Here is a 26,185-nt window from a genome sequence, read left to right as displayed (position 1 = left end):
AACAAATAATGTATATTTATTTATATACAAATTTAAAACAGTGTGACTCCTTTAATGTAACACTATATAAGCAACAAAAAGTTATGATAAAAATAAGTATGGCTTATTTCCTATATACAAAAGAATATGATTAACAGTTGCATGATCGTCAAATGTAAGTGAGTATTTAGTTAATTCCATCAAATTTAAAAATCAATAACCATTTACATGAATAAAAAATAAAAAAATATGTGTTATGTGGAAAGCGAAAAGGGACCTCTTGTCGGCGATTCAAAATTTTTAGTACTGCCGATATAAGTAATTAAGGTTAAAAATATTGAAATTCGGTTTTTTATCGATTGTTATACCTTGTTTAACACGGAACAGGACAGTATTGGTTAAAATATTGAATCGAAGATGTAAAAGGTCGAAATAAATCATTTTGTTAGCGCACGGTCTGAGAAAAAGTATCTGTTGTCGCTCAATGTTAATTCGTCATAACGACAAGAGGTCCCATTTCTAATATTCACTTTATAAACAGACTTTAGTCCAAAAAATGAATTGTCCTGCATTCTAGTGGAAATTTAGAGTACTACAACAAAGTTCAGTTTACGGAGAGGGAGGACAAAATATCTCACAAATTTTGCGGTCCCGACAAGAGGTACCTTTTTTATGTTATAGAGAAATAGCATAGGACCGACAAGAGGTCCTTTTTCTGGAATGTGATTTTTATGACATGCATCAGTAAAATCTATATATTAATTTGAAACTGTTTTTCTTTGTCACAGCTAATTTGAGAGAACGGCTGGGCGTAGAAACTCGGTAGAGGTGTCTAAAGAAAGGGCTTGGTCTGTAGATGAGCCATCAAAAGAGAAACGTGGTAAATTCCCTTGGGGCTCTGCCCCAGTGGCCTTTAAATTCCCATCCCATGTTATTCTTATGGGGGAAAAACGGGTTTTTGTCACAGCTAATTTCAGAGAACGACTGGGCGTAGAAAATTGGTAGGCGTCTCTAAAGAAAGGTCTTGGTCTGTAGATGAGCCATCAAAAGAGAAACGAGGTAAATTCTCTTGGGGCTCTGCCCCTGAGGCCTTTAAAGTTCCCTCAGCAGATTAGTTTACATTATGACCATATGCATAATTTTACACTACTTTTTAATGATACAGCTGTTAATATTTAAATTGTGATTTACTGAATTTGTCAAAATGAAGTATTTGCAAAGTTTTTTTTCTGATTTTAAAATCAATTGTCTTTTGAATCGTGTCATGTTTTGCAATAATGTTGTAATGTTATAATGTGCAATCCAAATCAGTGGAAAATCCTGATATCACAGTAACTCTTAAAATTATTTCTTATGGAGTTAACTTATGTCTATTGTATGGGTTGGTTTCTGCCTTTTTTTTACCACTTTTTGGAGATTGTACGTAGGCGTGTTGCACGTAGATGATATTCTTTGGCGTATTGCATCTGTAGACGATACTTGGGTTGGTGTAATTATTACTATGGGATAAAACTTGAAATCATGGACAATTTGATATAGGCCCACTAAAAATAAAACTGAATTAGAAGAAATAGAAATAATGTTTTTTTCTTCATTTATAATCATTATTATAGAGAACCTAATGCGGCTATGAGTGGGAAACATTTGTAGAAAACTCTAAAAAACAAGATCAGCTTTTGAAAAAAGATAAGATATTTACAAACAATTTTGATTATATCTAACTGTTGTGTACATCGTGAGTATTTCCATAATCTTTGAGTCGACTTTTATAAAGTCATCGGAAATTATGACCGTTATTTGTTTTAAAATAACGCCTGTAATGCTTTAAATTGCTCGAATTCGAGCAACAGGTACACTAGTAATAATTTAAATGAAAACTACTGTGAGTTAAGACAAAAATTGGTATTGCCTCCAAAGAGGACATTATACACTTTCTTTTGATACCAAAATCGTTTCTTAAATACAACAAAAATCTGTTTTTATGCATATTTGAAATTGTTAAATAATATTTTTCTCAAAATTACCTTTTTACATAGATAAATTATTCAAAGTCGTATAACTTTAACAAACAAAATTGTAGATGCATTGGACTTGCACCAAGTGATTCGGAATTTAATAAGGAACTGAAATATATATATATATATATATATAACTTAAAATCGAACATTCTCGACAATATGGATCAACTAACAACTTCTGGCTGTGTGGGGTTTGCATATTAGGTGGGAAGCTCAAAGGCTCAAATTACACGAGGTAGCCTGGCGACGTTGCCAGCAACAGTAGCTGGTGACACATTGACTACCAAACCTAGTAGCCCAAGTCAGTAGCCAGAATGTTTCCGGTTTTTTATAGCCAGTGGCGACGGGGCTTGGTAGCCAGCCGGTCACCAAAGTCTGGCTACGTCGTTGGCTATCCTCTTGTAATCGCATACATAAGAATCAATGCCCCATGACGAACTGAGCAGCCAGTTTCGTCGCTGGCTACCTCGTGTAATAAGGCTCAAATAATAGACCAATCAGTGGCTCAGCATTAGGGTCAAATACTCTAGGCATGGTAAAAATGTTGATAAGTTTTTCATTTTTATCAACCATTTAGGCTAGAAATGCCACTAGGCGTATTTTAACCCAAACATGTGTAAGTGGCGAGAGATGCGTCAAGGTTTTTACTCGAAAACTCGCTGTATTTTTAGCCTTGATAATTTTTTTGAAAACCCATTTGATTAAGAACAGCTGGGTACAGTTTTGATCCAACAAAAAAGCCGACTTTTCTTGAGATCGGCGTTTAACATATTGTATAGATTGTTGTATATTAAAAGATATTTTCCTCTATGTTTTTAAAATTGCTAGGGTTGTGCCATTTCACAAGAAAGGTACTGTAATTCCAACCTGACAGAGAATCCTTATATATAATACATGCAGGCGATTTCTACGAAATACTACTCCTCCGTTAATAATGTACGTATTTTTACAAAATTAAGTATTTTTTGTGGAGACGGCCCGTTTCACCAATTCCTGTAATGTCCTCGGCTTTGCCCCTCAGGCCATCAAAATCCCAATGCATTTCTTATGAAGAAAATATTTTGTTTACTTAAACAGACGAATAATTTGTATTAATTACAGCTGTTCATGGTTAACACATAATACACACACAAGAGTGTTAGTTTTCAGAGTGAGTTTGTTTTCGGTTTCGGTAACTGGAGTGGAGTGATTGATTACACATTATCTTTTAGTTGACGAATTGGCCACTTTGCTTTCTCATATCAGTGAGAGAACATGTACATTGTTAGGTAACTGTAGGAAAACCATTTTTTATCAGCTGCCCAGTTTGGTTTCAGGCCCAGTTGATAAGTTAATAAAAGCTGCTTTTCAGTATTTTGAGGATGGGGGCTTTGCTGGGGCCACTTTTTGTGACATCAGCCTTTGACATGATTAATCATGACACTCTCCTGGGAAAGTTAAATTTCTATGGTGTTAAGGGGACAATCCAGTGTACAGCAATTGACCCATGGTGTACCTCAGGGCTCAATTCTTGGTCCCTTACTTTTTAATGTTATGCTAAATGATCACGCTTTGTGTTTGGGGCACCAAACTACTACTTTGAGGCTAGCAATGAGCTTGGAGATATTGAGGAAGCCATGAAACGGTCTATTGAGGGGGCATCAGCCTGGTTCAAAGCAAATAACTTTTTTCTAAATGAAACTAAGACTAAGTTGATAATCTTTAGTCTGAGAAATTTAGAACATAATTTATTTATTTATTTCCAACGGACATCTCCATTTTATAATGAAAATCTGTCAAACTTCTAGATTTCCAAGTAAACTGGAATTCAAAGTAAACTGGAACAGATTAGCCATGTTTGTGTTAGACTTTCCAGAGCTCTGAGTCTACTCAGAAGATTAAGATATTTTGTACCAAAAGACTGGCTGAAAACTTCTTGTATTGCTTTCTTTCAGAGTATTTTATTTTATGGCTCTGGGGTGCCCGCATCTGGGGTCAAGAGAGTTCTGCGCTTTCAAAAGAAAGCAGTTAGAATAGTAGCTGGTGCTGATTACTTGGATCATTGTAGACCAATACTTGTAGTTGAAAACATAATGACCGTTTGTAACCTTTATATTTTTCAGTCTTTGCTCAAAATCAAGGAGTGGAATTCTCATGAGCTAAGAGGCCACATCTATTCCTACAATACACGCAGGAAAATGATCTTAATTTACCACATGTTAGTTAAGTAAGGTTCAGATGTCAAATGATGTACTTAGTTACAAGTTTGTTAATAAACTTCCTTTTGAAGCTCGGAACCTGCCAGACCCAAAATTCAAGAAAGGGGTTGAGGGGCTCCTTTTGGCAGACCCTTTGTACAGGCCTAAAGATTTATTTTATCTAAAAGAAGAATTTGTAAGTAAATTTTTTAAATTGTTATGCCAAGTGAAGTGTGCTGTTTTGTTTCTCTGCATGGGGAGTTTCGGGAAATTGTTTATATTTGTAAGAAACCTTGTACTTTATCTTATTCTAAGGTGACGTTTTCTAGTAATGTAACCTTTGCATTTTGTGGAAATAAAGTTTCTTGATTCTTGATCTTTTGATTAGGTACCAGATGAGCACTTAATTGAGTTACCTAGCTATAATTAGCTTGTTATCTAATTGTGGCTGAAAAATGTTATAAACTACAGTAAAATAAAAATAAATCTGGTTTTGACTTTTTAATAAACCTGTGTAGGTTTCAAAATTATATGTTTAACACATATTTAATACAACAATTAGAAGAAAAAACGTATAGGAAAATAAAATAAATAAAACATCAATCTTAACATAATAGCAATTTTGCGTGACTATTTTGTGTATTAATAGTCACCTAAAAATTCATAAAAATCGAGTCATTTCTGAATTGCAAAAACTTAACAAGAAAGAATGTGCGATATACATTGTAAAATAAATATAAATAAAACCTTATCTGCAGATTGGTTCTGAGGATAATCCATTCATCGACATTAAAACTGTTAAGGTTTCAATCCATGGAGGTTTTATGAATTCATTCTCATTGTTTCATTTTATGTAACCTTTATGTAACTCCTGGCAGCATTTGTATTTTCAAAATATTAATTTCTGATTAGCTCAACTAGGCATACACAATGTTGCTATTATTTTGAACAAACCAAATGCAAACAAGAACTTTGTACTTACATTAACCACAAGAACACGGATATTAAACTTATACATGCTTTGGTCATTGGCAACATACCAATTTTAAAATCTATTATGTAACAGTTGGTCCATAAATAACGGATGGTTTTAAACATAGGTATCACAGTACTCAGCTGTTATCATGCATAACATTTTGATTGTAGCAATAAACAACACATATTATGCCGTTTCATGAATCATGGTTCGTTGGACAGATGTTATTCTGTCGTGCCATTTCTGTTGATGCTAATATGCAATATGTTTGCAATGGTTTCGAAACAATATCTGGCCGGATGGGCAACAATCACAAACTTATTTTTTAATATAAAAATAAGTTTGTGATTGTTGCCCATCCGGCCAGATATTGTTTCGAAACCATTTTAATGTCTAATTGTCATGGTGGGGTTGTCTCTTGAAATGGATGTTAAATTGGGGATCAAAGTATGTATGTACAGAAGGGCCACATCAGAAGAGTACGAGAATCTGTTCTTCTAAGTCCGAAATGATCAGCAAGACAAAATTCTGTTGCTCTAGGTGTTTCTAGCTCCAGTTTACAACTTATTTTGCAACCGTATTTGCATTTCCATCCCAATATACTGGTTGTAGCACAGAAGCTCAATCTAGGTGACCATCCTAGATTCCATCTGATGTTTAGTCAAAGACTTTTGCAGGTTAAAAGTCAAATTTTCAAAAAAAGATTGGACTCATGTGTGGACATCGGTGGAGATAATTTGAAATACATAATTTGCTATGAATGAAATCGGCATCCAATTATGTGTAACATATCTATATTAATAAAGTAAGTAATAATGTTATTTTTCTAAACTCATCTTCATTCTAAAAAAAGGCCGTTATTTATGGACCGCCTGTTATAAACACTAATACAGTTCTTAAGACAACAAAAAATAAGTTAAAACAGTGGTCTAAATCTTTCACTTTAACAGTTATATTAAGTGCGGCAAACACACTTATCAGTCTTGGTAGGCTAGCGGTCGCCTAGTACATTGCCCCGCCCCCAATTGTATCCGCCCCAGCCGCCTCCACCCCCGGGTCTGGGTGGTGGGTCGCCTCCCGCCCTCCTCGTCGGGACGGCTCCAAAACCTCCCATCACCCTTTCATTTGGGAAATAATGATACCTGAAACAACGAATACATTAAAAATGTGCCTGTTGATCCTAGACTTAGATGAACAAATTTGACAATGGTGCTCTGTATTGATCCTTTATAACATGTCAAAGATTTTTTTACCCATTGACCCCAAAATATTTGTTAATTTCTCTATTAATCATTTTTGATTTTATGTTATTTCCTTGTATGCCTTTTATCATGTACAGGGTAGAAAAAAAGTTCTGGGACGGTTAAATATTTCAAAAAGTAATAAAGATAGAGCTTTAAAACTTGGTAGACAGTTACTGGGGATTAAGATCATTTTAACACGTTATTCAAAGATGCGCTACCTCTTTAGGGGGACGGTCCGCTAGGAGTAAAAAGAAAATCTTAAATGTAAACGTAGGTTATATGCACATAGTCAATTATATAGGTGAGATGTAGCAATCGTAACGAGAAAATTATGGCAATGCATGACAACATTTCTTTACATGAACTTTTACATTGGTTCTTGATTAGTTTAAATGTATTAAATTAATTTAAATTAATTTTTCTTATTGCGAGAACTAGCACGATACTTTCAGACGGAGCTGGAATGGCGCTAGAGACCACAGCTGGGTGGTCACATGACCTGCTAGCTGCTAGTGACTCTTCAAGCGCTTGTAATATTAAACTGTTTAAACCCTCCAGCGGCTTGAGATACCAGCTCATGTGAGTGTTTCTAGCAGCTGGATAATCAGTCACACAATGCTGGCCATGACGAACGGCGGGGCTCCCCCGCTAATTGAGCGGAATGGGTTAAGGGGATATTTTAGTAGAAATCCAGCAAGGTAAATGGAAATTCACTTAGTCTGCAGGTTTGCTGTGGCGGGGGTATTTCTGGGAAGTTACAACTGTTACCAGCATATTAGAACATAGCAATAATAAGAGCGACTATAACAAAGCGATAGTACAAAAATAATTTAGTCAAAACTAGTACAAAACAAGACTGTATGCATGGCTAACTGTTTGAGAAACAAGCGGTCATTGCTAGTTAAAAATGTTTAACGGTAGAGCTTTTTTTATTCAGTTGGTTTGTTGTTTGAAATCCAACTATTAGTTTCTGTAACATCTGATGATGCTGTAATACAAGGCAAAATGAAAACTAACCAGTTACCCTGAACTTTGGCTTCACAAGTATATCGTTAAGAATGGTTAATCTTAGAACTGATTGGTAGCTAAGATGTCTTCCCCTCAAACAAAATATTAACTTTTTTAACTAAGTAATTTTCATGAGATGAGTTACAGAGTTCTAAAACAACTTATTTATCAGTGATACTCACAATATGCTCGGAGTGGTAATAAACTCCTGGCCACCAAGCTCTTGAGGATACTTGTACTTGAGGAAGAAGTAAACATGGCCAACCACGATACCCACCAACTCCATCATGCCTCTGCAAAACCAAATCACAGCTTATTACAGGAAATACAATCCTGGCCTTTAGAGCGTCAGTTATCTGAAAATCAGATAACCAATCGGACCGCCCATTTGGTAAAAATGAGTTAACGATTTTGAATCCAGTAAAAGATATGCACATTTGTGATTTCCTCCTTGTAAATATTAACTTTGTAGTTCAGGTTTGAGCTATTTGGAGGGCTCGGAATCTCTCCTGGAAATATAAAGCATCTTTCATCCAATTTCTTTTGTCAGCAGCCTTAAACAATAGTAAGCTAGAATATGGCAATTGTATGTGTCTTATTGAGTGTGATGATAAGTTAAATATATTAAGTTCCATTTGATTTTTTATCTTTTGGAAATCTACCATTCACAGTACAAAACTTGTACTTAGGAGCCTATTAATAAAACATATTGTCAGATGTATTAGAAGACAGTTTACCATACTGTATTATTAATGTATATGGCCCGTTTGAATTGTACGTATACTTTAAGACTAAAATCAAATGTAAATCCAGTTCACCAGTTATTTGGATTAATTAATCCAGATAATTTAGCTTTACTGTATGAGCTAAAATTCAATAGTGTCAAAAGTACATTAATTTTTCAAACGTGGGCAAATAAAAAACTGAGTAGTTTGTAAAGACAATTTCAAGCTAATATTAACATGAATGAAACTTATACAATGATCATGAAATAATGCTAGCCTTATAATGAGATTAACTGACTTAGTTCACTTAAATTCTACGTTATTCATTCAAATATTTTTTCTTTGAAAGAACTTTGCTAGAACATTAGTAATTTCTGAATATCCAGTGCAACTTGCTATAACAGAACAAAGGAAAATAATAATGAATTAACAAAAGGGTTTCATTTTTTAAATTAACTCAACATAATTTAAACTAAACTGAGTATGAAACTTAATAAATTTTCTTATGGGCTCGACCTTCATAAGTTTTATTGTTGGAAAAATTGTGGCAAGGATTTCTAAAACAACAGTAGGGCCTATAGGAGTTTTCTAAATTATAGATTTGCTAAGGGTTCTGTATATTTGGATTACAAATTGAGAAAGGTTGGATTTTATCTGATGACCAAAGGGTTTTAAAACGTTTTTATTAGCTCGCTTTCTTGTCCGGTACAAATTTTGCAATCAATTTTATACTAACTTTCCGATGAGCTAGATACTTGAAACATGAAACATAGCTCACAAATGGATGAAAAAGCAATATAATATAATTTAATTTTCATATTTCCCTTGGGCTATGCCCCATAGGCTTCCAAATTTTCCATGTTTACATTTTGAAAAATGCAAATATATCAATTAATTTAAGTCAGATGTAAGTACTTAAATTTGACAGTTCGAAGAGCAGAGGTTAAGAGGTACAGGTTCTGCTCCCGAGATATTCTAAAAATATAGAACAAGCATTTTAAAGTAAAGATAAAACATCTGATTACAGGTAATAAGGTTTTGGTTATGTATTAAGAGGCAATATAAAATAGATTTAACATCTTACTTTAAAAGACTAAAAAGTAGAAAATAATTTATAAATATGTTGAGAGAATAAATACTTGTAAGATTTAAAACGAAAAACGTGGGGCGCATGCAATAGATCATAATAGTTCAATAGGTGAGGTTAATTATAAATTAGCATGTGCCCCACGTTTTCCGTTTTAAATCATACAAGATTTATTCTCTCAACATATTTATAAATCGTTTCTTACTTTTTAGTGCGTTTAAAAACGTAGCATTTTTAAAAAGTATTTTTATTTATAAATTATTTTACTATGCCTACTCAGAATCATGAAATCATACCATATTCTGTAATTTTTACATAATGCTTGTAGGCTATTTATTTTTGTGTCAGCCATTGGCATTTACATATTGTTGTAAGAGAACGGTCCAAACCCTAGTCTTGTTACTATCTTGTGGAGTCAATCTCCACAACACTGTTTGAATGTCCCGCCAATCTCAACCCCTACCGCTGCTCGCGCATGTGCAAGGAGGCAAGCGGGTAAGACGAGTGAAAAACGTCTGTCGTGTGTCGTGCTCCTGACTGCAAACACCATGGAAGGCTAAGTTCTTGGGAAATGGGGGGACGCCCCCTTAAGGTATTGTGTCGTAGCACTAATTATTGATAATATGTAATTTCAGATCATGGTATCAATTCACTATAACATTCTTTCCATTATTAGTAATTCATCATTAAATAAAATATTAGTTCACTTTGTGTCCAGTCAACTCATACAGTAATTATTTCATAAGTTGAACAATGTACATATTTCTGTGATATAAATGCATTAATTAATGAAACAATCATCAAAGCTGGCTATTAGGGCCTGTGATTTGCGGTAAATTGTCTCCTCTGCATCAATAAATGTGTTCAGTTAACGTTTCCAACAAGAACGATTTGGTCTGGAATTTAATTCACATGACCAGGTCACCAAAATGTGGCACCATTATGCCACAAGTGGTAGCAGAGCGTGGTTCCGATCCACGGACCTCTGGGTTATGGGCCCAGCACGTGGTAGCAGAGCAAAAGCGTTCGATCCAATTTTATAGACAAACCGCAATTTCAGCAGGTCCGAAGTCACAAAAAATGTTTTTAAATAAAATTTGCCTACACGTGTTGTGCGGTCTCGTGTCGGTGTGATAGCCTGAGCCAACAGGAAACAGTGACTCATGCGCGGACCGGTCGAGATTACGCAATACGTGAGGCGGTTTCCATTGCAGTTCAAGCTCTTACTAAATATATTTTACTCCGATCAAAGTTGGAAAATAGTTGTGTAGGCCCAGTGATTTTTCAATTTTTCCCCGTAGCTGCTGGTTTGTAAGTTGTAATATCACATAGTAATATCACATAGTTAATTTTGTTACTTTTGTAGTTTGTCAGTTTGTGTATTCAGGCAAAAAATACAAATAAATATTAATAGATCAGTGTAGGACAAAAAAATGAATAGTACTTGATTGCTAGCAATAAATATTTTATTCTACTATGATCTAGGAAGTTTGTTGGATCTACACAATTTAATGATTATTTCCAGAAACTTCATATCTTGTTCATGTCTATTACTTGGTAACTAATTAATTGTTGTATAATTGTCATATTTAATATTTATTGTGTTACCAATATTTGAAGTTTCAGATCTAGCAATATCTCTGGTCGTAGTTTTAAGTGTAATCAAGTGTTGTTTATTTGTGGACAGGAGATTTAAATGGGTACTATTTTGCAACAATAGATTCTTTGCAACATTTTGTAATATGTCCACGAGTTAGAGAGTTATAATTGTTCAACATTGATCGTAAACGTAAAAAAAAAAAAAAAATAATAATAAAAATCCCGAAAATCTGAATACACGAATCATTAAGCTTTAATTGATGTTTAACTAGGTTCAGTTCACCCAGTATTATTTATGTGTATTTTCAGCAGTATGTCACCGTATGTTTAATTCACGAGTTTAATTTAGTATTTGTAGTGAATTTAATTGGTAAATATTTAATTCAATTTCATTGCTTAGTCACTAGGATTTTTTCAATATTGTGTTTATTACACCACCATTTTGCAAACACATTCTCATTAGTTCTCAACAAAACACCTTACAACTTGTAATACTCTTACCAGCAGACCGAGCGTCAGAGCAAAGCAACTGAATAAGCAGCGGACAGTAGAGTCAGACGATATGTGACCTTGAACTGGTATTCTGCGCGCTCAGCGGGTTATTTATCGTCACTGTTTACAAACACAGCCGTAACATTCACTGTACAATATTAACTACAGTCATTCGCATCAGACTAAAAATTGAGAATTCACAAACATTCCACAAACATAATAGGTTAACAGATTTACAATTGTAGCTATTTAGCCTACCACCACAATTCATATCATTTGTATTACATTTGTATCATAATTTGTATTACTATAATTTGTGCTATTTATTCCGACCTGTCATTACATTGTTCATTAACTTGTCATTACATTGCTCATTACATTTGCTTCGCTCATTAAAGTTGTTCATCATATTGTTAGGTACATTATTCATTATGCAACGACAATTACCCGAGATATTATTGGTAGGGGATTCCCAATTTTGTAGGTACAGAGATTATTTAAATAAACTTCCTTCGCACATGCAACAATTGAAGGTCAATTCGAATAGCATAACAGTGTCTGGAACTACGACGGCCAACTTGAAGGCAATTTTAAAACAACGTCGCCAACAATTAGCTAGTATGTGTGTTAGGCCAATTGTAGTTTTATTCGCAGCAACGAATGACATTGCGAAGCAAACACCAAGTCAACATTTACACGCACAATATTCATCACTTGTTCGACTTATCATTAAGCTCTGTCACCCGCAATACATTATAACGCTCACCTTACCAATATATCCTAAGTATCTTTATTCACCCTCCCACATGCAGCGATTAGCCGAATTCAATAAATTTCTCGCAACCTTGCAAAGCGAAACCATCTTTATTCTACGATTGTGTTTTCATGAGTCTACAAATGAGTTATTTTTCGAACAGCAATACAAGTATTCACGTCGACTGGACCAACTACATTTGAATAAGAGAGCCTTTGAAATTTTAACACAACAGTTATCAAACATAATAGGGACAAAATAAATGTTAGTTAGTAGTAAAATAAAATAAAATGTGTTTTTCTTTTTTTTGAAACCAAAGCTGGCTGAATAGGAGAATTTTGCAAACTCCAGGATCCTACAAAACACAATCAGCACATATCTCACAAACACGACTTCCTATCGCGCTTGCCTGAGTTACGATATTGTTCAAGCACACGTCGCTGCAATGTCGTTAACTTCTCCAATCTTCTCAATGCTTGTTAGCATTGAACCAAAATAATTTTGTTTTATAGATACCAACCCACAACCCTACCTACCTTAGTTATACACCCAGGCTTTAAGACTGTCTTTAGGCTTAGATTAGAATTTGTCTCTATCAAACAAGGGTCAACCTCTGGAACCTATTGCCACTAGGAATTTTTTTATATACCGGGATATCAGAAGGTGTGTCTACACGTCATCATACACAATGATATTTTGTTTCAAGTTTCAATAAACAAGTGCTAGCAAAAAAAAAAAAAAAAAAAAGAAGTGCACGTTACCCTCTCAATCCTTGAATATCCACATGAATAAATGGCCGAATAAGTGTGTCGTACTTGACTAATAAGTAATAAGCACCTGCAACTTGCAATTAATAATGGTGCAGACAACTGGATTATGGATTTGGCCGCCCTGGCATTTAAATGTAAACTCATCAATGGATTGTAACGACACACACTTGCATGGTAACTTACCCACAACCCTTACCCTAAACCCTGTTAAAAAAAAAAAAAAAAAAAAAAAAAAAAAAAAAAGCTTGCATTTGTTATAGAGTATCAAATTGTTGTCATGTGTATCGTGATGTTGGACATACCTGGTGCACCATAATTAATTTTATTTTTACCATTTTTGTACTTTCATTTTTAAATGCGATGTTATCTAGTATTTGTTTACCCAACTCTGGGTTTTCCACTCAATAAAAAAAAAAAAAAAAAAAAAAAACGAGTGTCGACGTTGCATGGTTGTCTTGGTAGATGTGGCAAAAAGGTCAGAGAACCCAGGGCGTATATTCCTCTGTCTTGTATATTGTTGTTCCGCATTTACTAGGGCGTCTGGGTGTAACCAAACCATTTCCTTACCCCACCAAATGATCAAGTAAATAAGCAGAAAATTAATAAAATCTCACCACATCCCAGGTGAAGTCAAACCTCATTCAAATATTCCAATTGCATCAAATGGCAATGGAAAGTGAAGTGTGTTCATTAGCACACAACCATACACAAGTTAGGTATTACCGTCACATTACACGTCGAGTTTGTCAAAATAACTCCTCAGCCCAGCTCAAATCAGTATGATAGCTTACATTATTTTTAGTACAATAGTCAAAACCCTTTCATAAACAATCTACTTGTGTATATGTATGTATGTATATATCTATATGTGCATATATGTATGCAGTTCAAAAATGTATAAATGTTAATAATAGTGAACACTGAAATCTACACACACACTGACCTCACAGGGAAGCTACCCCCACCCTCATTCAAATGATTAATATGCCTATATACGAATTAAATGATATTCCCTCAACCCACTCTTGGGTAAAGGATCTAAATGCTGCAGAAGCAATTGCACAGTGTAAAACTTGGAATCTTAATCCAGCAAACACACTGGCAGAAAATAGAATAATTCTCCGCCAATTCATAATAGACTCCAACGCTACCAACAGTTTAACCGCTAGCAATACCGATAGTAACGGCGATGCGCGCGACAGCGAGCAGCAAGCTGCGCGCACCGGCCAAAGCGTTGCCGGGGAACCCCACTCTGAAAACCAAACCCCGCAACCTGCTCAACCCGACCCGAACCTAACGCTGCCCAACCAACAACCCCTGTGTACCCCGACCAACCTAAATGACACCAATTTGCAAACCCTGATAACTTCATTACAGTCGATGACCCTCAATGCCATTGCTCAGACCACAGCTGCCTTCTCAAACCAAATTCAGATGATTGCCAAACCCTCTTCACCAGTGGAATCAACCTCATGCCCACCTCTTGTGAGAGAATTGTTGAAAGAGATACCCAGAACATCTGGTCACGACCCTAACCAGGTCGTGATTTTTTGTAAACAGCTTCACAAAATCATTGAAATGCAAATCGCACCAGACAAAGCTGTTTTGATGAATGTTCTCCCATACACGACGGATAGGTTCAGACAATTTTGGATGACCTCCATCTCACACATTACAGATTGGTCATCAATTTTACAGAACATCAATCAAAATTTTTTCACTCCCGAGGTCCTGAGGCAGCTTCAAAGCCAACTGCTCTACAGACAGCAATCCTCAGATGAGCACCTGGCTGACTATGTCCGCGACATCCAAATATCGTATTTGATTTTATCCCCATCCACTCAACCACAAGAGATATTCCAAAACATATTCCGGGGAATAAACCCCCAAACCAGGATCACCTTTGCCGGCCTCAAGCCCATAACCAGCATACAGGAGTTACTCGAAATTGCCCCTTTTGCCCAAAGCGTCACTCATCAATCAATCATCCCACATCCTGAAACCAACACACCCTCCAACGGCAATCAATTCAGCCATCAAAAGCGAACGTCTCATAGCCATCAGCTCAATCATCATTCCAATTCCCGTCCCAGATTCCAACCCCGAAATTACTCAAATCAACCTGCATTCCAACCCCGAAATTATCCAAACCAACCCAGTTTCCAACCCCGAACCCCTCACCATCAATCTTTTCAAAACAATAACTTTCCCCCACGACAGTCCTTCCCAGTTCAACGCCCAAACCACACTACCTACCTCATAAATACCACACCAAGCAATAGGCAGTCTCACGCTTCACACACTAGAGCACCATACATTCCCCCGTTCAACACCTACCCAAAACCACATTTAAACCCCAATGGGGGAGGACAATAGGCGGTTACCCCTCTCCCTACCACAACCACACAACCGCTAAAACAAACAATTGTTACAATAAACCAACCTTCGCATACAAACCTCAGGAAAAATTATCATCACCAAAAATTAAATCTATAACAGCACCACTAAATGATTCCGCACTTTTAAACATTAAAATAGCCAATCACTCAATACCAGCACTCATCGACACAGGAGCCTCATGCTCGATTATATCGAAAGCATTATTAAATAGGGTCAGATCAATCAAGGGTGTTATAGTTGGACAGATACACGAAGTCAATGCCACCGTTACAACAGCTTCCTCCATTCCACTAAAATTAACACATTACGTACACCTACACTTTAAAGTTAATTATCTCGCATGGACCAAAAAATTTTATATCACTAGTCACCTTCCCGTAGAAATCATATTAGGCCTAGATTTTTTAAATTCAACAAAAGCAGTAATAAACATAGCAAAAAATTCCATAACATTTCCATACACCACGCCGTTAGTTCTGTCATTAGGTCAACCGCAACAAAGTGACGACAAGCAGGAGCCATCAGCCCCTAAATTCGGTCCCAACTTGAACTCTGAACAACAATGTAGGTTAGAAAAGTTGTTGTCCAAGTTCCCAGACACAGTTACCAAAACATTAGGCAGAACCAATCTAGTTCAATATCGTATCAGCATTAAACCAGACCACGTAGTACGTTGCAGACCATACCAATTTTCACCCCCCAAAACAGAAATTTTGCGACAGCACATACAGGAACTGCTCAAAGATGGTGTCATACGCGAGTCAACCTCAGAATTTAGTAGTCCAGCGTTCACAGTACCAAAAAAAGGTGGTAAGACCCGCATGGTAATTAATTATAAGGCGCTCAATCAAGGCTTGACACTTGAAGCCACACCAGTACCAACCCTAGAGTCAGCATTCCAACACCTTGGCACAGCTAAATATTACACATTGCTAGATTTGAACCAAGCATACAATCAAATACCTTTGCATCCAGATTCCAAAAAATACACAAGTTTTGTTGTGCCATGGGCACAATACGAATTTAACTACGTACCCTTCGGACTGGCAAATGGTTCCATGGTTCTTACAGATCTGATGAATAAGGTTTTTGGAGACATCAAATTTAAATTCATTTACAATTTTTTCGACGATCTAGTAATATATTCAAACACCTTCGAAGAACACTTAATTCACATACAGGAAGTACTACAACGATTAAACAAAGCAGGTTTAACCGTCAATCCTTCCAAAATGACCTTAGCGTCCAATCAAATTGAGTTTCTTGGACATGTGATAAAGGATAACACGTTATCAGTCAGTAGAGAAAGAACAAAACCAATCGACACCTTCCCAGTTCCAAAAAATCTCAAACAAGTGTCTAGATTCTTAGGTATGACAGCATTTTACTCCAAGTTTATTCCCAATTACGCCAGCATATCAGCACCGTTAAATCTTTTAAAGAAAAAAGGCCAGAAATTTATTTGGGGACCAAATCAGCAAAAAGCATTTGACCAACTTAAAGCCGCACTCACTCGAGACCCAATCCTTAAAATGCCAAACTTCGAGCTGCCCTTCGTTTTACATACAGACGCCAGTCGCAACAGCATATCTGCAATCATCTCCCAACAATATGACGACGCATTGTTACCTGTAGCGTACGGTTCCCGAGCGACCAATGAACACGAGAAAAACTACAGCGCTTTCGAACTAGAAGCCTTGGCAATTACACACTTTTTCGACAAATTTCGTACATATTTGGAACATAGGCATTTTGATCTATACACAGACAGCAACGCATTAACATGGCTTCTCAATCACCCTAGGCAAGTTGGAAAAATAGCTAGATGGGTAACACTAATTAACTCTTTCCAGTTCACCGTACGACATGTAAAAGGCCGCGATAACGTCGTCGCCGACTGCTTATCGCGAATGTTTGAAGAAGTACAGCTTGACAACTCAAATACACCACCCTCACAAACACAACAAGTCAACCTACTTTTCAAACTCCCTGACGCGTTCACAGACATCCCCACTTACCAAAAAGAAGATCCCGCAATTCAAAAAATTATAAAATCTCTCAGATCAAACAAACCACCCCCAAATTACTTCATTAAAGACAACATTCTCACACACAAGTCCCCGAATCAAACCAAACACCGCATTGTCATTCCAGACCGTTTAATCCCACTATTATTCAAATACTACCACTTAGCACCTAGTACAGCACACTTAGGAATTAACAAAACATGGTCCAGGATTGAACCACACTTTTGGTCTCCCACATTAAAACAAACCATATCAGACATGGTACGATCATGCACAGATTGCCAACGCGCCAAACAGGCACCAAACACCAAAGTAGGTTTGTTGTCGTCAGAAATCCCTACCAGACCATTTGAGAAAATTTTCATCGATTACATTGGCCCGTTACCCAGATCAGTAAAAGGAAACAAATACATTCTCACAGTTGTTGACGCATTCTCTAAATTTGCAATATTTTTACCAGCCCGCAATTCAACAGCCAAAACCACCATATCACTATTAAAAACAGGAGTTTTTGCCTATTTTGCCTTCCCCAAATTTTTAGTATCAGACAACGCATCCCCCTTTCAGTCAAAAGATTTTTCTGACATGTGCCTAGAATTCGGAATTAAACACATCACAACAACACCTTACTATCCAAATCCCAGTCATGCCGAACGTGTAAACAAAAACATAAAAATAGCCATCAGAATCTATCACTCTCAAAATCAAGCACAATGGGACACAAACCTTCACTTTTTCCAAATTGCTCTAAACTCAGCCAAACACAACAGCACCGGTTTCTCACCAGCAGAATTGTTCCTAGGCTATCAAATCAATCACCCCCTTGAACTAAATTGGAATTTAGACCGTCTCATTCCGGACCAACCAATAGATATCAGACACACATGGGCACAGGCACACAGCAACCTCAGAAAAGCCAGAGAAACCAGAACAAATCAATACAACAAAGGACGCCAACCAGTTGAATATAAAGTAGGTGATTGGGTGATGTATCGATTAAATCATCAAAGTAGCGCAGTGAACAAAGTGAATGCTAAACTTTTACCAGTTTGGTCCGAACCCCTAATAATTCAAGCCTTCACTTCACCAGTAACTGTAATTTTGGTAGACCCAAAGTCAGGGAAAACAGTTAGGAGAGCTCATGTCTCTCAATTGAAATCCTTTTTTCATCCAAAAAATTGAAACACACGACCAAAACAAAAACCGCATTGCACACGTATCTAAATGAAACCGCACACAGGCACCAGTGATATTAGGTTAGTTAGTTTGTAAGACCACCACCCTCACACCACACTTAACACCTGTCGCCGGCATCCACACTGGCGAAGCGCACTGAGTCTAGGGTGTCACTTCTCTGAGGTGTCATCTACAGTAGCGGTCGCCAGTGTGTCGCTCGCCCCGACAGCCTCACACTTACACTTACACCCACACGCCAACCCCCTGACACAGTCACAGGTTAGCTAATTTTTTATATTTTTTGAAATTTGCGGTCGAGCCATAACCTTTATTTTAATTTTTTTTAATTTCAACAGCTCGAACCTGCAAACTGTGACTTGTGGAGGGAGGAAGGCAAGAGCTCTTACACTTTCACACATACACTCACACAACATTACACCAGTTACCGGAATTCGTATATTATATTTCATGTTTCAGATGTTTGTGTAATATATTTATTTGTTATTTGTTACTATTTATTGTATATTTACTGTTGTTATATGTTATATTAATTTGCTTGTGTTCAACAGCATATATATTTTTTTTTAATGGACCAACGTGACACCCCAACCATGGAGGTCACCCTTTCTTCCGTTTTTGCTGCTCGGGGGAGGGGGGGAGATCTTGTGGAGTCAATCTCCACAACACTGAATGTCCCGCCAATCTCAACCCCTACCGCTGCTCGCGCATGCGCAAGGAGGCAAGCGGGTAAGACGAGTGAAAAACGTCTGTCGTGTGTCGTGCTCCTGACTGCAAACACCATGGAAGGCTAAGTTCTTGGGAAATGGGGGGACGCCCCCTTAAGGTATTGTGTCGTAGCACTAATTATTGATAATATGTAATTTCAGATCATGGTATCAATTCACTATAACATTCTTTCCATTATTAGTAATTCATCATTAAATAAAATATTAGTTCACTTTGTGTCCAGTCAACTCATACAGTAATTATTTCATAAGTTGAACAATGTACATATTTCTGTGATATAAATGCATTAATTAATGAAACAATCATCAAAGCTGGCTATTAGGGCCTGTGATTTGCGGTAAATTGTCTCCTCTGCATCAATAAATGTGTTCAGTTAACGTTTCCGACAAGAACGATTTGGTCTGGAATTTAATTCACATGACCAGGTCACCAAAATGTGGCACCATTATGCCACAATCTAACGCCATCCTTTTATTATTACATACGGTAGCATCATTAATTGATAGCCCAATAACAAATGGCATCTGGGTCCGGTAACGATCTCGCTTGGAATTGAACCAGCGACCTTCAGATTTGAGGACGAGCACTATCCACTTCGGATGCTGTACAGGATTTGAGAAAATTCTGTTAAATCTTTAAAGGAAATTATAGTACAGGCCTACTCACCCTCCAGATATGATCAGGTTGAATGCAAATAGAACGAATGGTAGGTACATAGCTTTAAAGCTGGTTCCAAACCAAAAGTTTACAATGACATCTTTGTTTAGTTGACACCACACATAGAGTACACTTAGCACCATAGAATCCATCAGCAACTGTAAAAATATAACATTTAAATTAGACTTGGCACTTTTAAAATGCAAAGATTGTGAAAATAAGATAAGAACATGACATCGGAAGCTCATCATTTTCCCTGACGTCTGAGCTTCTAATCAAAAATTGTTATATCTTCCACCTCAAACCTTACTTCCTTGAAAAGTCTAAACTAGTTGCAGAACAATAAGCTAAATATTGCAACACATATAATGAAAGGAAAAACTGATGGAGAAATATTGCATTAAGTTTTAATACACGGAAGCTATAATAGATCGAAACTGAATTTTAGTGGGGTTTCTCTATATTGGATGTAAACATGATATTTACATAGCAACCAAACATCTGGTATAATATTTCAACAAACATTAAACAGTCAAATAGTGAATACTTCAATAAATTACACTTAGGCCTAATCAGGTATTATACAAATTTAATAAAAAAACATTTTAAACAAATTACAGTAATTGTTTTTTTATCTCTCTAAAAATGGTTTAAGAAATGGTGAAATTTGTGTTTTGAAGGCCAAAAGTAAGAAAACCAAGTATTACCCCATACACCCAAATGGATAATCAAAACATTTAAACGGATTAATTCAAATTGATCTATAGGGATGAAGAATATTAAGATCGAACATCAAAATTTGTGTATCCGAGCGGTCAAACATGTTCAAAGCAGGGTTTTCCAATTGTTGACCCTAAAAAAATAAAATTTTGCAATTTATTTTGAGCCCATTTTGTAGGGCTCAAAAAAACAAACAATTTAGTATATTGAAGCGTTCTCATGCACCTAATAGTTACGGAGAATATTTTTAATGAGATATTTGAGTGTAAATCCAATCAGGCAAATGGAAATTCGCTTAGTCTGCAAGTTTGCTGCTGTGGGGGTATTTTTTGTAATTTGGAAACTGTTTTCAAGTCATATTTACCATAACCTCATTCTTAAAACCAACAAAAGATATATGATGACTTAAATAATTTGTGTCCGAGTATGACGAAAGTTGGCTTGAAGGTATAGGGTAAGATAAACTTGGCCTCTAGGGACATCAAAATGAAAAAGTAAATTGGTCCCGTGTGTATGTCTCACTAAGCCACCTACGGTAATAAACTAGTTTCTAGTAGGGAAATTCGGTAAAATCATAATTGTATATTTTTCTTGTGTGTAGTCTTTGCTTGAGGGTGGAATAATAGCTTGAAGATCACATACAGTTATGTTTTACATCAGCTAATAATCACTCATGATGTGATGATAAAACACTCATGAGTGTTAGCAATACCCTTGGACTCTTTTTAGTGAAACAAATTTTTGTCACTTGACAACTATTTATGCAAACCAAATAATTTACAGTTCCACATGCTGTATATTTTTTTAAAGAGTAAGACAGTTAATTTGTCTCTCATTTTCCTTATCAATAATCATACATTTTGCAGACAGTTTTTTTGTACAATTTAAAAAATAATTAGTAGGCCTAATACAAAATAAAAGGATCATACTGGAATCTCAGCGACAAGGCCGATGATGACGCAAGCCAGCCAGTTGAAGAGCAGCATGAACAGGTAGTCAGCGGATCTCCCAGCATACTGACCTATGAAACCAAAGATAATGATGAGTTTTTTTTTAACAATGGTTTAACGATGAGTTTTTTTTTTAAACAATGGTTTAACGATAAGTCTATGTTGGCTACAAAATGTATCACTTGATCACTCTAGTAAGACAGCAGAACATATTTTACTTGATTTAAGCTGAATCTGAATGTAATGTAGGGTGTGTGTACAATGGACTGAGATGATCTGTGTAGCTTTCTTACCAACACTCAGTTGTTTCTTTAGCCATGACCATTTTATAAAAAGCCAAACGATCTAGAACAGGCAAGTTCATTTAAAAAACTTGCTAAACTATACTGGCATTTCTTAGGATAAAATGGCGACCTTCTGGTTGTTAGGCGAAGCACTAAAACCACTCTGATACTGTACACAGAAATACTATTAATTTAAGCCTGGGTAGTCAAATGGTTCACCTTCAAATCTGAAGGTTGGTGGTTCCATTTCACACAAGACCCAGTTTCTTGACAGAGATGCCATTTGTCATTGGGCTATAAACTAATGATGCTGTCTAACAAAATGCTGATGCTAGATAGTAACATAGCCTTTCCCTTTTATAACGATAAAAATTGCCATAAGCATAGAAACACAAAGAAATTAATGAATTTGACAGACGCTATTGTCTTTTGTTAGCAATTCAAAGAATTACAATGACATTTAAAAGTACATTACTTTTAATGCATAGATTCTAAGTTACTATGTTGGCGTTGGCACCTTTCGATTGTATAACAGTCAATTGAACGGAGCAAACATAGGGGTAAATAGAAAAAGTTTATATTGTTAAATTGAGCTTTGTGTATTAGAAACCATTCTTAAGCCTGGTTTACATGGGTTGAGTATGGCAGTCGAGTTGTTCGGCCCAGTTACTGGGCCTAGTTGTTGATTAGTTCAAATCGCCCAATACTTGACTGTCCACACGCATCCCTACTTCTGACCACAGCCGCCTTTAACTCCAGGCCGCGGCCTTCGAAGTGGCAACGTCGCAAGTAGGGTTGTAACAGCTGTTTTGTTTGGAAGCAGCTAATGGTATTTTTGTATTTACGAAAGATTGGTTACTGGACTTTGACAATATTGACTCCGCTTAAAATGTACAGATATAGATATTTAATTCATATTGTTTTGGTTTTTAATTCTGCATGTTTCATTTTCAGTATTTTGATAAATTTATGTTAGTAAATTTAAATTTAAACCAATAAAGTGTGAATTAATGAGCTGATGTCACCTTCCTGCCATGTTATCTTATGAGACGTCTATCTAACACTAAACAACCCCACTTGCGACGTTGCCAATTACCAGGCCGCGGCCAGGAGTTAAAGGTGGCAGGCTTCTGACAGGGGCATAGAGAAACAATTTTTATTACTTCTTTATGGTGTAGTGTAGGGTATTCCGTATACCTTAGCTTACGTGTTAAATATTTTTTGAGTTTAATGGCAAGTCGAGAGTTTAATGCTGAATTTAGAGCTAAAATCACTGAATTTGATTATTAGAATTAAAACGAAATCACCACTTAAATTCAGAGGTTGCTTAGCTTTTTTGCAAACAACTTTTAAATGGTGAGGAAATCAACCGAAGTGGAAGGTTCTGAAAGAGAAAACAATTTGCTACAAATTACTTTAATGCATTTCTTGGAAATACTAAATAAAGGCAGCCAAAGGTTGCCTCAAAAAAAAAAAAAAAAAAAAAAAAAAAGGCGTTTTCTATGTATTTGTCATGGAAAACATGTTTGGGGAGTGACCTTTCTAACAACCCATTGATTAATAATATCGTTCCAGTAGAACTGCATATGTTTAGTTGTAAAAATTTTTTTTAACTGAATCGTATGAGAGTAGATTCACGCACAGCAAGAAAATGCAACACAGAACATAGAGTCAACTGTTTAAGTGAACCATTGAGTGTCGAGTGAGTAGGCCTGCTCTGAAGTCTGAACTAACCTCAATACTGACTCATCAGCAATTACAGAATAAAAAATATAAATAATTTAATTCTGTGGTTGGTGGACTCACTAGACAGCAGTGAACAAATGTTTTGCGGGCAAATTGTAGTGAAGCGTAGTTACCGGGCCGAGCAACTCAGTAAAAAGTAGTTACTGAGAAAGAAGTTATTATGAGGCCAGATCTAAATGAGCTCCCCTTAACAAGTGAGTTGATTGGCTTATGTGATGATTTTAGCTCAGAACAATATTTATTTACAGTCAGGAGAGCATAAACATTAAAATAAAATAAAAACATTTAAATAAAAATTAATAGTCTAAACAAATAACTTATAATGGTTTTGGCGGTAAGTAAAGATTTTTCAAACTTTACTTGTTAAACATTTTTTAACCAAGCCATGTCAGAAATGCTAAGCGTATTACCAGTAGTAGGTGTTTAACTTACCAGTTTCAAGTCTCATTGAATAATTGTATAGAAAGTAACAATTTATCAAGAAGTGGAATCCAGTTGCTGAAGATATTGGATAGAAGAATAGAGCTGTAAAAGGTCTCCATATCTGAAAACAATATGCCTTAATTTGTTTTCTAGATCTACACGTTTGCCACTGTAAATTACTAAGAAGTAGGCCTATCAAAATTTAAAAAAATTCGTTTGGAGGCACCTATACGGAATAATTACCGGCTTTTCTTTGAGTGAGAATGTCAACATTAAAATCGCGTAAACTATAATTAGGTAGTTTGTGATTAATATAGGCTATCATTTAGCCTATCAAAGCCATCCAGGAAAACATTGTGGTTAACATTAGGGACCCTATATAAGTTAATAGCCTTATGATTCTAAGATTAATTCCACAGTAACTTACGGTAGGTTGCTGCATACTAACTTTCACACATAGGCCTACAACTTCAAAGTCACTCTCGATACAGTAATTGCTCACATCAATATCTTGATCATATATATATATATGATGTTGAAGGAATTTCTTTTTATTCATAGATCTATGTATATTTTATAATGTATTTTATAATATAGAATTTGACGTTTTCCAATGACTTGTATATTGTAAGTTTTACAGGAAATAAATCGATCTTATGTCTTATGTCTTATGTCTTGTTAAATCAGACAGCCCATTGTGCATAACTTATAACGACGCCACCTCTGGTCTTAAATATTAGTTCAGCAAAACATACTTAGATGCACAATTGTAGCCCTCGATCACCATTAAATCTCTGTTAGACTCACTAAACCAATGCTCACAAACACAGAGAATGCCTACCGGTCTTACATACAAGTAACTACAGGACGTACAACTAAAGAATAAAAAGAATGAGAGATAGGCTACCCTTCAAATCCCTATGAGGCCAACATCCAACACAATTCCCATCAATCAAATTGCCTTTAACTTTTTCCAGTTGTTCTCTTAAGTTAAGTAGGCTGGCTAATTTACCAGAAAAGTGTTACTAGCCTAGTGGTTGGCATCTCGGACTATGATGCGGGAGGTACTAACTTAAGTTAGTTCAATTGCCCCACACCAATACATCCACAACAAACATGGATTTTGACCGCTTTCCCATAAAGCTTTCAAGTAGGCCTACTTTCTACAGAAGGGGCCTAACTCTTCCAGCAAAAATGGCGTGGCGTAGACATGAAGAAACAAAATAAGGGTGATATTTGCCCAGAATCAAACCTCTAGACTCTACTTGAAGTAGTTTGATTAGCCTAGGCTAATTTACAAAATAATACAAAGAGGTACTTCAGTATTAAACGGAGGCCACATTTTGTCAGCGCGCTGCGGCGGTTATGTTAGGTTGGGTTATCGTAAATATTATGTGTGTAGGACTTTCCTCGCTTCGTTATGAATCGAGCGATACTTTCTATTATGATAACCCAACCTAACATAACCGCCGCAGCGCGCTGACAAAATGTGGCCTCCGTTTAATACTGAAGTACCTATAAAGATTATGATCTAGGCTGGAAACTCACCTGGAATCTGTGGATCAATGGTTCATAGGCCAATATGAGATGGTAAGCATTTAGAAGTTTAAATCTCCCCAGTAATGAGAGTCCAGCTGTAAGAGATAACCACCATCTAGTAAATATTGGCACGGAGTTAAACCAGTCACTAAGTTCACTCATTATGTTCAGATATTGTAGGCTTACAATATAAACGTAGGCCTAGGCCTATATTTTCCTAAACACGTCAAATTTCACACAACACCCAGCAGGTTTTAGAACCTTAAATAATATCGTCCGTCATCCATCGGCGACGATTCCGAAAATCCGAAGTTCCGAAGACTGTACTTTTTCTTTTAACTTTTTAGAAGTTTAGTTTAACAGCTGAATTTCATATGGACACGTGTCCCACAATGACAGGGGGAAATGTAGGGATTGGGATTGGGATTTCGACGATTACGTTTCGTCAAATTCGAAGGCCTAAACACACAGATAAGATTACTCAAAATTATTCGAATAGTCGAGTCGGAACGGAGTCGAATAGTGAGTTTACAAAAGTGTGTGGGTGGGTTTGGGATTTGCGTGGGGTCCTAGATTATTGACATCCCAAAAGATCGACACTGAAATAGTCCCATATTGTCGACAACTCAAAATACAAACAGACAATCCAATATCACCGGCACTGTAGGTATTATGAGTTGTCGACAA

At 36.2% G+C, this 26,185-nt stretch overlaps 1 protein-coding gene across 1 annotated transcript; it reads right to left on the bottom strand.

Annotated features, from left to right (window-relative positions):
- On the bottom strand, positions 1–25,925 carry LOC128994010 (derlin-1-like). Its single transcript, XM_054418201.1, has 6 exons — positions 25,508–25,925; positions 23,969–24,080; positions 21,486–21,577; positions 19,846–19,994; positions 7,585–7,695; positions 1–6,292 (listed from the first exon to the last, which is right to left on the bottom strand). The coding sequence occupies exons 1-6, from the start codon at positions 25,658–25,660 to the stop codon at positions 6,142–6,144; spliced, it is 768 nt and encodes a 255-aa protein (XP_054274176.1). The 5' UTR covers positions 25,661–25,925; the 3' UTR covers positions 1–6,141.
- Between the last annotated feature and the right edge of the window lie 260 nt (positions 25,926–26,185).

The sequence above is a fragment of the Macrosteles quadrilineatus genome, unplaced genomic scaffold (genome assembly GCF_028750875.1).
Source record: "Macrosteles quadrilineatus isolate MER2022 unplaced genomic scaffold, UCM_ALF_1.0 Scaffold_5__1_contigs__length_97177068, whole genome shotgun sequence".
NCBI lineage: Eukaryota > Metazoa > Arthropoda > Insecta > Hemiptera > Cicadellidae > Macrosteles > Macrosteles quadrilineatus.
The sequence above is the reverse complement of the archived record's forward strand: the minus strand, read 5'-3'. Positions and strand labels throughout refer to the sequence as shown.

Excerpts from the sequence above, each read along its gene's own strand:
- LOC128994010 (XM_054418201.1), bottom strand. The coding sequence starts at position 25,660 with ATGAGTGAACTTAGTGACTGGTTTAACTCCGTGCCAATATTTACTAGA. Across the intron at positions 24,081-25,507 it reads CATTGATCCACAGATTCCAG|ATATGGAGACCTTTTACAGC; the intron begins GTGAGTTTCCAG and ends TATTGTTTTCAG. Across the intron at positions 19,995-21,485 it reads GCCTTGTCGCTGAGATTCCA|TTGCTGATGGATTCTATGGT; the intron begins GTATGATCCTTT and ends ATATTTTTACAG.